At 44.2% G+C, this 14,138-nt stretch overlaps 1 protein-coding gene across 1 annotated transcript; it reads right to left on the bottom strand.

The window, feature by feature from the left end:
• Positions 1-7,044: 7,044 nt before the first annotated feature.
• LOC142795500 (uncharacterized) lies at positions 7,045-13,596 on the bottom strand. The gene is made up of 6 exons (XM_075886068.1): positions 13,563-13,596; positions 13,046-13,105; positions 12,915-12,974; positions 12,742-12,846; positions 12,573-12,686; positions 7,045-7,106 (listed from the first exon to the last, which is right to left on the bottom strand). Exons 1-6 carry the CDS (start codon positions 13,594-13,596, stop codon positions 7,045-7,047), a joined length of 435 nt encoding a protein of 144 aa, XP_075742183.1.
• Between the last annotated feature and the right edge of the window lie 542 nt (positions 13,597-14,138).

The following is a 14,138-nucleotide window of genomic DNA, read 5'->3' as shown; positions in this document are numbered from 1 at the left end:
GGAATCTATTAAATATTTTGGGGTAATTTACGATGCATCTCTAAACTGGCGCCAACACTTTGAATACACAGCTGGAAAGGGTGCGCGAGCCGTCGGCATGTTACGTAGGGTAAGCAACTACCGAAGAGGGGATTCGCTTCGCAGGATTTCAAGCTGGACGGTTGTGCCCTCGCGATCTCCGACTTCAGCGTAGCTCCCGCTGACTGGTTCGCCCTCCGCGGTCTCCTGAAGCCGTGCAGCTCTCGCATTGTGGCGCCCCGCCCTTGGACTGCTTCGACCGGATCCCCACTTTCCTATCTCCTTCTTTTTTTCTCGCTTGGCTGTCTTCTTCTCCGTCTATTTTCCTTCTATTCTTTTTATCCCTCCTTCTCCCCACCCCTATAAGGCACTGCGCCGTGTCGCCTGAAGGCAGACAGAAATTAGGTGCCTTTTTCCTTTTCATTCTAACCACTACCACCACCACCACCGAAGAGGCATGAGGAGAGATACACTAGTAATGATATATCGAATATATGTTCGTCCTATTCTGGAATTTGGATGCGTGCTCTTCTTTGATGCCCCAGCCTACGAAATCCGGCCTCTCATTCTTTTAGAAAAAGAATCACTACGCTTATGCCTTGGTCTCCTTACAACAGTTTCTAACTGCGTTTTATACCTAGAGTCGAGAGTTCCTTCTCTTTCGCGCAGATTTCGTATCTTGACCGTTCAGACATTTTTAAGAATTTATGAGTCACCACTCCAGCTATCGCAGACAGTATTCATATCCTCTCCGGAATTATTTTTTGGTGTTAGATGGCCACGGTTTCACACCCCACAAATTATATTTGTACAGCGTTTACTGGACCCGCTGAATGTACGTATCGGCGAGATAAGACCGACTAGCGATAATTCACCCCATGTGGATATTCAATTTGACGACATTTTCCTAATAATGCAAAGTTGCTGCCCCATCCCACTCCAGATGTTTTATTGCAAGAACACTCGCACAGCACCAAAACAAGTGTAATTATTGCTACAGATGCATCACAGAGTGACGAAAAGTCAGCTGTTGGTATATTCAGCTCGAACTTGGATTGGTCCTATTCACTCCGACTGCCTCATTTCGCACCCGTTTTTGTGGCTGAGTTTCTGGCAGTGGGGCTGGCCCTACGAAAGGTAAACGCGGAGATTTCATCGGCTGTTATAATGACAGACTCTCTGTCTCTTTGCGCTGCACTTTCAGTTGGTGCTGAATCGCACATAATAAACACGTTTCGTGCATTAATAATTAATACCCCCCCCCGCCCCATTTGAGAAAAGTTAGATTAGTTTGGGTGCCGGGCCATAAAGGGTTGCTCTTAAACGAAATGGCCGATTCGTTAGTGAAGTCAGAATTAACGGGCCAATATTACCGTGTTTTATATCATCCGCTTATGCAACGGCTGCGCAATTTCGCAGGCATACCATTATGGAAAGTTCCACAGGTACATCACTCACAAATTCGACTGAATATCGGCACTTATTATAGCCCTGGCACCGATCCTCTTGTGACACACGTAAACTAGAAGTCGCAATTACCAGGCTGCGCTGTAGGGTGCTCAAACTAAATTTCTACCAAGACAGGTCTGGTCAGGCTCTTTCTCCAATGTGTGCTTTCTGTGGTGAGCCAGAAACTATGGATCGTTATTTTTGACATGTAGACGATTTACTACAGCTCGTAGATCCAAGTTTGAAAATCCTTGGCGTGCTATTGGAATGAATTTATCCATGCCCATGATTCTGTCCTTTGGAGCCTCTATTTATGAGTTTGCCAGTGAGATAGTTTGCGAGGCAGTGCGGAATTATCTGAATGAAACGAAAAGACTAACAAGCTAATATTATTCTTCTGTGTCGACATATGCATAACTTCTCCATTTTTATTTCTTTTTAAGCTAGGTTCTGACTAGGTGATTATCTATTACTAATACAAAAACCTTATAGTAAATACAGATCAGTGATCATCAAAATTTCATTCTAAAAGTTGTAACGTTTTCAATTTGTAGGTTCCTTTTCTCTAAAATAGAATAATACTTTATAAGACCACTCAATTATTGGCCGATCCCCAGCAGTGGGTATGAGCCACAAGCAAAGGGTAACAAGAACATGGATGGATGGACGGACGGACGGACGGACGGACGGACGGACGGACGGACGGACGGACGGATGGATGGATGGATGGATGGATGGATGGATGGATGGATGGATGGATGGATGGATGGATGGATGGATGGATGGATGGATATGGCTGTAGCCTTTAGATCAGGTGGTGGCTAGCGCCACCAAGCCGCAATAGTTAATGAACAAAAAACAAGATTTTTTTTTTTTCATTTAAATAGTGAGGTTGAGGAATCGTACTTTGTACTGAAGGTTTTTATTTTTCACTCATGCTTTGACTTAGCCACCGATCAGATAACCTCTTTCTAGTTAATTCTACCCGCTTAAAGTCTATTTTGCCCTCCCTGTCCTTAAACCCCAGTGCTTTGAAGAACTCTGCGCCATCATCCTGAACTATAGGGTGAATCCCTTTACAGAACATTATCAAATGTTCGGCAGTTTCTTCTTCCTCTCCACACGCACTGCATACTGTGTCTACCCCTTCGTATTTAGCCCGATATGTCTTGGTTCGCAATACTCCCGTCCTGGCCTCAAACGGTAGAGAACTACCCCGAGTATTACCATAGATCGTTTCCTTGGCAATTTCCTGCTTAAAAGTTCGATAGATCTCTAGTGCGGACTTCTTAATCATGCCGATTCTCCACATGTTGGTCTCAGCTTCCTTCACCTTCTTCTTAACCGATAATTCTGTTTGGTTTGGCCCCCTGTTGTTTTCTAAGTATTTACCAGTATGGGCGACATCGCGCGCCCCCACGCGGCTTTTCCTCAGAGGCTTCAGTGCGCCCCGTATACGCACCGCTTGCCGCTCATCACACTTGCCTATTCTAGCCACTGTATTCCTGCGCTGCTCGGAAGCGGGGTGTGGCAGTTTGGGCTGGTTGGTAGGACATGACAATAGTGATAGCACGAGAACAGAACGACGAGAAAAAGACAATAAGGAAGAAGCGCTCGTGTCCTTCTGGTCTCTTTGTCGTCAATCTGTTCTCGCACTATAACTATCGGCACGGAAGCGACGTCACTTTAAAAATTATTGCGTAAAGCTATCGAAATGTATAAACTAATGTTATATAGTATGTAAACCTACCAAAATGTTACTAACGAGGCGTTTGATGAGTCAATATATTTGTTAATTAAGCACATATCACAAGCTATATAAATACAGGGGACGCCACGGTTGCTGCGGCTGCGAAAGGTAAAGTAATAGTAGCTGCCTGCGATGTGAAGCGGTGGTAACAACATTATTAAAAACTCGGGCAATTTCGTGGCCTGGGCTCACTGTACCTGTGCCACGGTGTAAGATCACAAGCACTTTAGGTGGGGACACTCGCGAGACGCGATCGACCAGATAAAGTAACAGCGAAGCGCGTCCGTCGAACCGCTGCCGGCAACGAGCCTATCGATGAATAGACGCAACTTGAAGACAGTAAGAGGCGTTGCTAAAACAACTGGTTCTCCACGGTAAATTTGAATTAAAAGACAGAGGAGCGTTGTTCGTTCCAAAGAGTGAAAGTTATTTACTGTTGTCTTCAAGCATGACGGGGGCTTCAGTCATGTGGAGAGCACGATGCACATGCCTCTCGGAATGCATGTCGATATTTCAAGTTATTCTCGCACGTCCTGTGACCTTAATACTGCATGGGTCGTAACAGATACGCACATAACTGAGATGATTTGCAATATTTTTTATGATGCGGTTCTTTATTTAAATACGCTAGTTTTTGTGCACTCGCTGTTGGTAAGTGGGCACTCGTATCGGCAAGCTGGATCTGCGAAGAGCGCGAACCACGAGTAGGGACGCACATTCTTTTGAGGACGAGCAAAGCAGAACTTGAATAAGACCGCCTGGTTGCTCGTAAAAAGAGAAGCAACCACTTGACAGATTTCTTGGCGTGCATTACATAGATACCATCCGGTTTAGCGCCAAATTATATTTTTGCGGCTTTAATGACAACTATACCGCGAAAAGTTCACAAACGTGTGATTACCTGCTGGGAGACAAGTTTACTGGGGACCCTGCTCTTATCTTCTCGCTGATTTTACCATCCCTTCTGACCATTCACGAAAGAAGATTACAGTTGTTTTTATTTTGTCGCATCGAACAATCAGCGGACCTTTTTAGCAGTGCCACTGGAAACTTGCTTCCAAAAAGCAGTGAATGCACAACGTAATACAATAAAAAGAGCTCCCTATGTCTGTAACATAAAAAACACCATTTCTTTCACGTATCATTGTGCTGCATAAACATAAAACAAATGGTCGTGCTGCGAAGTTATTCATTCACATTCACGACGAATCATTTCATCTGTGAAGTGTTTGCTGCAGGCTGCATCCTTTCTGCTGCTGAGCGGGTGGTCCTACCTAGAAACCGCTTCAGTGCATGCTTTGAGGCGTTCGAAATCATAAGGAACGTTGAATAATATTAAATTTTTTCGGCACGTAGGGTAACCTGACCGGCAATCATTAACGAAGCACTTTCTTCCCATATTCACTCACTGTGTGAACGTCTTCTTTCAGCTGATTTTATTCATGGCTGCTCGTTCAGTCCTTGGAATGTCCGCTGGATGGTGGTGCTTCTATATGAGGAATATATGATGAAAAGATGCGAGATGGTGGTACTTGGAGTGTTAAATAGGTGGACGAACGGACACACAGACAGATGCATGTACGGACGCACGGATGGCTGCACAGACGGATGGACGCATGGACGGACGCAGGAGCGGATGAATGGATGAAAGCAGGGACGGATGCACAGAAAAACGTGCGGACGCACGAACAGACGCACGCACGGATGGGCGGATGGACGCACTGGCGACAACACAGACGCACGCATTGATGGACGGACGGATGCTTCACCCCACTATCCATCATTCACTCCGTGGATATGCTGCCATTTTTTTTTTTGCGAGTGAGAAGCACGACGCTTTCGGAACGCAGGCGTTGCCACCAGTCTTACTGGTCGCTATAGCAACGGTGCGTGAAATTTTTTTTCTGTTTTTAAGTTGCGCTGGCTGGCCGATAGGTGCGCTGCCGGCATCGGTTCGACGGACGCGCGTCTCTGACTCTCTGGTACTTTATCTGGTCGATCGCGTCCCATACGAAAGCCGAGAAATGTCCCCACCTATAAAGTGTTTGTATCTTACACCGTGACCTGGGTCTAGGCTGCCCCCAAAGAGGACCGGAGACCTTGTCACTGATTCGTGGGATTGCTCGATGCCCAGTTGGTCCTAAAGGAAGGAGCTAGCGCGGCCGTCCAACGGGCCGCAGCTTCCTATAAGTGTGTGCAATATAAAGTTTCTCAGTATGAAGTGCGGATTATTGTTGTGGACGTACTGCATTTTCTAGATTGCGATGCCAAGCGTGGTGTTGTCGAAGATGAAAGTGTCCTTGCTGCCGAGTTTTCCGTGTCGCGAAGGGCAAGGTTGACGATGAAATAAATACTTTTGCACAGTTCACATGTGATTGTCTGGACGCGCATGTATGAAACCCCAGTGCGTCTACGAAGTGTTTTTACTAAGCGTGTGATCTCCGAAGGCCAAAGCTACCGCATTGCAGGCTGTTTTGCTAAGTGCGAACACGTACGACCGTTCTCATACGTTGCTATGTAAATGCCCTCGTGCTGCCACAGGCCATGTGCGTGTTATTTAGTAAAGCAGACAACCTGTTTTATTGTTAGATGGGCTAACGCAGTGGGTACTTACCCTTGGGCATCGTCTATCAAGAGCTGATCGCCTAGAGCATTACGGTGGCACATCAGTATTTTGAAGCGGCCTGCCGGTTACATCGTTAGGTGATGACGGTATGCTGAGCTACATAAAAAAAAAGTTTTCTACTTTGCAGTGCGCCTTTCTGTCACCAAAAACTTTGATGAACCGTGGAAACCAACATTCCTGACCCGTGTGGCGGAGAAAGTGATGCAGCCATTTTTTGTGTCCTTTTGCGTCTCGCCGATTAAGTGACGTTCATTCGCAAAACACTTTATTGAACACTTTATTATATTATAGCCGATTCTGCGAGGGTCATCAAACATCCAAAGTCAAAGGGCCTGTGAACAGGACCACCAGCAGCAAGTAGGGCTGACGGGAGGCCGATGAAGAGATGCGAATGTTAATGCAAACAAAAAGAAAAGAAGAAGATAAAGACGACCATGGAGTTTCAACTACCGACCTCTTACTTCACAAGCTATGCAACCGTAAATACGGGTTATGGAGGCACACCTTGATAATGTTGTACAATATGGACATGCGCCCTATCATAGAATTCCGTTCAATACAATTCTAGGGTGGCCCTGCTTATAAAACACAATGTCTAGGTGTCTTTGATCGAAAATAACTGTGAATGTGTCTGGGACTCCCAAGGTGTGTGGCTTTCAATGTACTGTACCAGGAAGCGCGCCTGCCTATACTACATTGTCGATTTCACATTTTGACAGTACAAGCATTTTAAAAATTTTTATAGCTTACCGACAAGAAGATCTAAATATGCTTTTATCTCAAACACAGATGCCTTCTTTCTTGCTCATTGGCCATGGTTTCACACACCCCAGATAATATCTGTACAAAAGAAACTACAAAGTATAAATGTGAACATTAGAAATGTAATTCAGACTAATGACTCGAATTGTTGTAATTGAATGTTATAATTGAATGTGGTGATATTTTCCCCCAAAACTACTTACATTCTGTCAAATTTTTAAATACATATTATTAGATTATTTGGAGCATGCAGAAACTAAAAATATAATAACCACACATGCTTCAGTGAATAATCAGAACGCAGATGTAGGCATTGCCTCTGATTCGCTTGACTGTTCTTTCTCAGTGAGACTGCCTGATTTTACTTCAGTTTTTGAAGCTGAGCTCGTGGCGACTATTTTAGCTCTTCGAAAACTTCCATCAAATCATAACAACGCACTCATAAGGACGGATTCTCTTTCAGTTTGTGCAGCTCTGACAGCTTCTGAGAACTCTGGAATTCTAAAGATATTCAGAACATTAGTACCACCGCAATTGAGACTCCTGAGGTTATTGCGGGTTCCAGGACACTGTGGATTTAGATTAAAGGAACTGGCCGATTCTTTAGCACGAGCCACGTTTGATGGCCCAATTTTATCCGTACTGATAGAAGTTGAATATATTACAGCAATAAGATATCGCAAATAAGCAATATGCACTGATATGATAGAAAAAGTAACTACATGGACAGAATATAACCATCTTAAGTTTCCATGGCGACCCCACTGGAGTCAGTCTAGAAAGCGCGAAGTTCTAATCACTAAGTTTCGATTTCGTGTCCCCCCCCCCCCCAAACCTGTATCTACACAGAGTTGGTCAGATGAAATCACCCTCTGCGCATTCTGCGGAGAAATGGAATCAATTGAACATTATTTTTTTGTATTGTTGCCGATACGCTATACTTAGAAAAAGACTTCTAGTTATTGCATTTCTGAAAATAGTGCCGTTTTCGACTGAGCTTTGGTGCTTCAGTTTTGGGACACTGCCACAGGGATGCTTTCAATGCCGTTTGCGATTATATTCAGGCATCCAAACGTATCCCATTGTGATATTCAATCAAATAATTATTATTTAGTATCAAAAAATCTAAATGGTGAGGTGAAGTAAACGCAGCTGAGTGGTAATCACAACACATGAAATCTCAAAATTTCTCAAATTGACTTTTTTCATTTTTTTCATTTGCTCTCTTTTTATGTGGTTTTCCTTGCATTAGTCGTATTATAATACAAATTCATTTTTACACATAGTTATAATGCTCACAGAAAAAAAAGCACTATGCTTTCTTCGCCAATCCCCCTTAATGGTTGAGCCACGAATCCAGGGAAAAGAACAAACACCGATCTCACCTGTCTTTTACGTGCGCGCTAGCCAACTATTCTATGACTGCCAATCAGTTCAGGGGGTTCAGCAAGTTAGTTTTGCATTGTAGTCACGCTGTACGTCACTTTTTTTTTAATTTTTACGATTGGATGTAACTTCGACAGCGATGCGGGAATGGACGTGGGGGGATCGCATGACCACTTTCAGAGACATCACGCAACACTACAGACTGAACAGATGCAAATATCCACCACCCCACGCCAAACTAAACAAGAAACAGCAGGTTGCCTGGAGACAACTACGGACACACACGTACCCGAATCCGGTGATCCTTCACCTCTGCTACACAGGCTTTTATACGTCCGACGCGTGTAAGGCGTGCGGAGCCAGAGCGACGCTGCAGCACATGCTGTGGAAGTGTACCGGTAACGCGCATCAGTCATAGAGAAATAAAAAAAGGTGAAGAGTGGACACTCCCATAGACCCCAGCGGCCCAATCGACTCTAGCACACCTAGTGGTTGATGAGAGCAAGTGGCGTGCGCTTCCGGTTTTGGTTTCACTGGCGCAAATTTTGAATTACTTTGCATAACCGACGTTTGGCTATGACGAAAGTTCATGATTTCAGACCACTATTCATCGCACAAATGGATAGTTTTTGTAGGTCGTTTTTATTTAGCGATTCCCTGTTTTGTTTTGTTCAGTGGTTCGTGCGAATCGGTCGTGACGTAATTTTTATTTCGATTAAGTTATAATAAAAAGAGATGCAGGTAATGATAATTCACTACGGTTTTATTCATCGCGCTTGTGTTTTTCTTTTGGAACAAGTGATCAATGTATATATCAGTCAAAGAAACAGAGCATCCGCAATGTTTTATTCAAAGGCAAGGTAGAGTATGAGAATATAAAAAGCACAATATGACAAAGGTAGACAACAAATGCATCTCGCCTTACAAATAAATTGTAACAAATATTGTAACAAATACATAGAGAACATAGACAACGCACACATCGCTAGAGTTGGCAGAAGCCGAGAAGCTGGTGAAGTATGACACACCGGGCCAGTGGGTAAGTAAGGATCTATGGCAAAAACACAGCGCACAATGCTGATGAAGAAGGAAGAAGTGACATATACACAGCAATGAAGTCGCGAATCACGCCTGGGCTTAACCGAAATAATGCATAGAAAAAAAGAGCGCACAGAAACCACACGACACAATATAGCAGAAAGGCAAAGGTGCAGTGTGCTGGCTGTGCTTAAGAACAGCTAGTCCAAAATGAAAAAAAGCAGACTTGATGCCTGCTTGTCCTCAGAAAGGTAGGGCTTTGCAGCTTGCTCACTACGTGAAAGACAAACTTTATGCTACAACACTGGCAGGTCTTGTGGCTTTTGTTATGCGTCGCCTTCATCAAAAACTTAAGATCCCAAGTGATTTGCGTCTGGGTGTTGCTGTGACGCTTGCGAGCTAAAATAGATTGTAGTCATCACTCTATCCAGAATTGTGGACTTTAATTGGTGCTACGAGAGCGGTATTACAGGGCTAATAAATAGCAAAAGGAAACCACTTTGGCTCATTATTTTTCACAAAGGCTCTACATCGTACGTTATCACTCACAAGCTATATAAAAATAAAATGGCAGCGTCCGCAGCCCCATCAAACGCTACACGTTTGGGTATTCTTTTGAAAATTTTGATGGGCAAGATGAGGAGGTTGATGAGAAGCTAAAATACGAAAAGCGTGATAACATGAACCGTGCCCACTTCATACTGTGTTCCTTACCCGCTCGAAGACATTTCAACAAGCGGTTTTGTTATCGATATATTACTTGAGCTGGAGAGATAAAGCATGCACAGTGACCAAGCGACCCACAGTAAAGTGTACAGTTCGCCCGTATTTGCTACAAAAAATACAGACAGGATACCCAACATTCTTTTTAAGGTTATGCAAATCACTTCGAGCGAATACACAGTGTTCGTACTCCTCATAGCGGGTAACCAAAACAATGAATGCAACGAAGGAGTGGTTAGTTCAGTTGAACTGAATATAAGCATATAAGACCATAATGAAGTCTGCTGTAACGAAGTAATAACATAACAAAGCTATTGCAGGATTCGGCTCAACTCGAATACTTTAGTGTGAACCCGCCGCTAATTGCTAACCTTTGAACTTGTCAAGCTGTATGCCCGAGATTGAAGACTGGAACCTAACCCTGTCTAAGTTTCGGTTCACAAAACGCACATGCCAACATAAACAAACCCGGCAAAACATTTTCAGAAACTTAGCGCGACACCCAGCAGAGCAGAAATGAAAATCGCCAACACTTGACAGATGGTGATACAAAACATCGCACACTTTCAGGTGATGTGCAGTGGCCTCAATTATGGCAAGAAAGTGAGATTCAAGTTGTTGTACGTATGCAAAAGCTGCTTCTGATGGCACAGTGAGATTCCCAAAAAGTTTGCTGGGGACGTGGTATGCTTTGAGCATTGTGAAATACTGGTGGGTACCCTTAAGCGTCTCACTGTCGTCTTTCAGTAACTGTGGGCAACTGCAACCGTCACATGCATTCCGAAGGAAGTGTTTGATGAGAAAACCAGCTACATAATATGCAGCGGAGTCATCGATAATATGGGAGTGAATGTTTGTCGCAAGTTCAGAGAGATCGTCTAGAGCGGGAAAGTCGTCAGGCTATGGCTGTGCACACTCATTATCCACAAGAGACGCACTGGTGAGGGAGAATGGCGAGAGCTGCTCCTGGAGGAGGTCACATTCACCATCCTCGACATTTCCGTATTCTGACAGCTTGAAGAGTTTTCTTATGCAGATGTGCTTCAGGCCACAAATAAATTGTGCTACATTGGGGTTGGTGTTGCAATCCTGTTTTTGCCTAATGTGGCCAAATATGTTCTCCAGAGGATCCTGTTGAAGCCTGCGTGTTAACAGGTATTCAAAATTGTAATTTTCGGAAAGGTCGTCCCATAGTTGACAAATTGCCTGAATTGTAATTTGCCAACCTACGATGGTTTGTGGTTGACGTCTGCTAACAAACTGCTATGATGCAATCCAGGGAAGCTGGCCTCGGAGGAAGTCAATCAGCTCTGAATCATTTTTCATGATTGCATGCCGCAGCTTTTGCGAAGTTCTTTTTTTACTCGAGCTGTTCAAGGCATCGAAAATCCTGTCCATACGATCACAAAATTGAGCTGTAGTGATGGCCGAGGCAGGCAGCACCTTCGCATACACCATTGCCGTGATAGCAATCGAAACTGATGCACTGAGGACCTGAGTTGCTCTGCTGACCTTCAAATTAGAAAAAGGTTTCTGATGAACGTGCCGTTCAGTCAACTTTGGAGCCAATCGCAACCGCAACTCATGTGAGGATTGGTAAAGGCTTACAATGTGCGACCAGTTAACGATGTCATCCCCAATGTATAACTTGTGTGCTTGGACATTATTGCGCGTAGTTTTAATTAAATGCGGAACATCAAAAATGTAATATACCAGCTCACCATTAACTTCAAAAAAAGGCTTTGCTACAGTCACTCTTAGTTGGTTAGCGAGACTTACGTTTGAACTGCCCTGGTCACAAATGACTGCTTTCACTGCAATATTAATGCTCCTAAGCTCCAAAATGAGTGACACCAGCAAGTTATGCATAACAGATGATGGTGTTGATGTGTGCCCTATAGTAAAAGCAACCGGTTGAACCCACTTTCTCGAAACACCAACAAGCAGAAAAACCAGTGCTCGATCAGCGATGGTTGAAGTGCGATGAGTGCCATCATCTGTAAAACCCTGGACAACGTCTCTTGAAGCATCATAGTACAAATTCTTTTTGAGTGCTATTTCGTCGAAAACTAAAGCGCACACTCGGTCCCGTTCATTCCAAGCTTGAGTATTTGTTGCAATGGAAGAAAGGATTCCTGGAATTATGCCTGGAGTCATCTTTACATTAGCTAGCCACCTCCTTAATGAACGCCGGGAGGGCAAAGAAAAATATGGAGCCAGAAATCGGTATGCTCGCGGACCTCGGAAGTTTAAGTGAAGAGCGAATTTCTTGAACCACACGGGAAACCGCTTGCCCTTGCGTTTGGGCCTCAAGCGAACATGTGCAGAAAGAAGTTTAAAAACCTCCTCGGTGACGTGCGGTCGGATAACTTCAAGGGCCTTCGAAGTCGATGACGGTGCTTGGTGAGGCTGTCTCTGCAGTCTTTTGATAGTTTTCCGCTGTGCTGCTACTTTGGCTTGCAGATGTTCAATGGTTTGCTTGTACTTCATTGATGAAGACATTGTCGCTGGCACACAGGAACGCACTGCAATAAACAAAAAAATTGATGTAAAAGCGAAGAACAACTAATCCCATACGAGCACTTTCCTCGCTCTTTCAGACCCAAGGTGCACAACTTTCTGTGGTACAAAGTTTTCGATTCCACTACCTAAAAACAAACCATTCACAATGTTGACAATGCACAAAAAAATGAAAATCACTGAGAGCCCACCCTTACATTTTGTAAATGCACACGTATTGTCCTTTTGAGTATAGTTTCCTCAGAATGTCCTAAACATAAAATAGCACATTAAAAACTGCTGCAATAAAAGCATAGTCACCATTATCTCTAAGGCACTCAGGCGTGGAGCTGTTGGCGGAAACGTATTCTGGAGGGTCTTGTGAAGCTTGTTCAGTGCCTCGGACAGTGCTGTCGGAACAATCTTGCGAGCGGCCTGCGGAAGTCTCTATATCAATCCACTCTGGTGCTGAAGTGAACATACAACTTACCGGCCACACAGGTTCCTTTTGTGACAGCTGAACGACTGGTTAAGGTTTTCTCCGGCAAGACGAAATCAGCAGAAATTCTTTCACCAGCTACAAGGGAGCTGCCACCTGCAGAGGTTTGGTCAACAGTCAATTTGGGTAAAAAAAAAAAAAAGAAATCGCGACACTGAACGCACCCTGTTCATCGGGGCACCTCAATGTGTGGGAGCCGCTTTTTGAAGCCTCTACCGCAGGTCCTGAAGAAATGAAATTACGACAATGTGTCAGTAAGAGGCTTAAAATAACACAAACTGAAGCTCATCCGCACCTTGCAGTGCAGCTTCTGCAGCCATGTCACAGTCACTACTTGAAGCGACGCTCAGAGAACCTGCATATATGTGCAGTTGGTACAAGTTACAAAGCTTGTAGCATGGGGAAACTTAAACAGCTCTTTTAAACGCATAAATTGGTCGAACGTGGAAGAAAAGAGAAGGCACCAACTAGTAAACAAGTAATTTGTGATTTTTGGAATTATCAACAGTGGCAGCTTTCACTGATGAAAGGTATACGTACATGTGCACTCAGGCTTGAAGATAACGTGAAATAGCCCTTTAAAGTCTTTCAAAACAAGTTGCGCAGGTCCAGAGCATCAAAACATGACAGAAATGTAAAGCTGCTGTTAGGAAGGTAATAGCCCACAATTCACAGAATTTAAGACTTTCCAAGTGTTACTTCTGTAGTGAGGTTTCTCCATCGGCTACAAAGATCTTCACGGTTAACTGTCGCCACTGATTCAATACAAGTGGCTGCTATTGCACATATTTGAGTTTCAGTCAATCGCTTACATGGTGCAGCTGGTTGCACACTGGGAACAGCCATTCTTATAAGCCTTGTGTGCCCAGGGTTCATGAAACTTTGAGCAGTAAAATGGTCGCTACAAACCCTGTACGTTGCGTACAATAGGCTGGCCGGTTTACTCAGGAGATCATCGCGTCCAGCATACTGCATCCATGCTTTCATCCTGCATTGGCAATGAACTATCAGCTGAAAGGGGAAGTGCTTGAATAGTGATTTTTTATTGTTACCCTCACTTAGCAAGTACGAACAGTAAGCCTACAGACATGCAAACCATACAAAAGCTTTAACACACCTGCCGTCCCGTGGTACGCGGAAGAAACTCGTCCCAGGCTTCTTGTGGGTTCTGCCATTGTTGAAGCACCACGATACACAGCAGTAGCTGCCGTAGCTTGGACCGCCGGACGGCATGGCGTCAGCGCGGTCTGAAAATGTTAGTAAGTGAATGCTTCGCTGTCAAATTACGAAGAAGATATGTGCACGTCATAAGTGTACCAGCAAACCCCTTTGAATGATTAGCTAATCGATGCACAATACAAAACCAGTGATACATCTCTGACCCATAA

This window comes from Rhipicephalus microplus, chromosome 2, assembly GCF_043290135.1.
Source record: "Rhipicephalus microplus isolate Deutch F79 chromosome 2, USDA_Rmic, whole genome shotgun sequence".
NCBI classification, from domain to species: domain Eukaryota; kingdom Metazoa; phylum Arthropoda; class Arachnida; order Ixodida; family Ixodidae; genus Rhipicephalus; species Rhipicephalus microplus.
Note: the sequence above shows the minus strand (reverse complement) of the source record. Positions and strands in the feature narration are given on the sequence as shown.

Excerpts from the sequence above, each read along its gene's own strand:
- LOC142795500 (XM_075886068.1), bottom strand. The coding sequence starts at position 13,596 with ATGGCTGTTCCCAGTGTGCAACCAGCTGCACCAT. Across the intron at positions 12,687-12,741 it reads AAAAGGAACCTGTGTGGCCG|GCCGCTCGCAAGATTGTTCC; the intron begins GTAAGTTGTATG and ends AGACTTCCGCAG. Across the intron at positions 7,107-12,572 it reads TGAGTGCCTTAGAGATAATG|AATTCCAGAGTTCTCAGAAG; the intron begins GTGACTATGCTT and ends GAATATCTTTAG.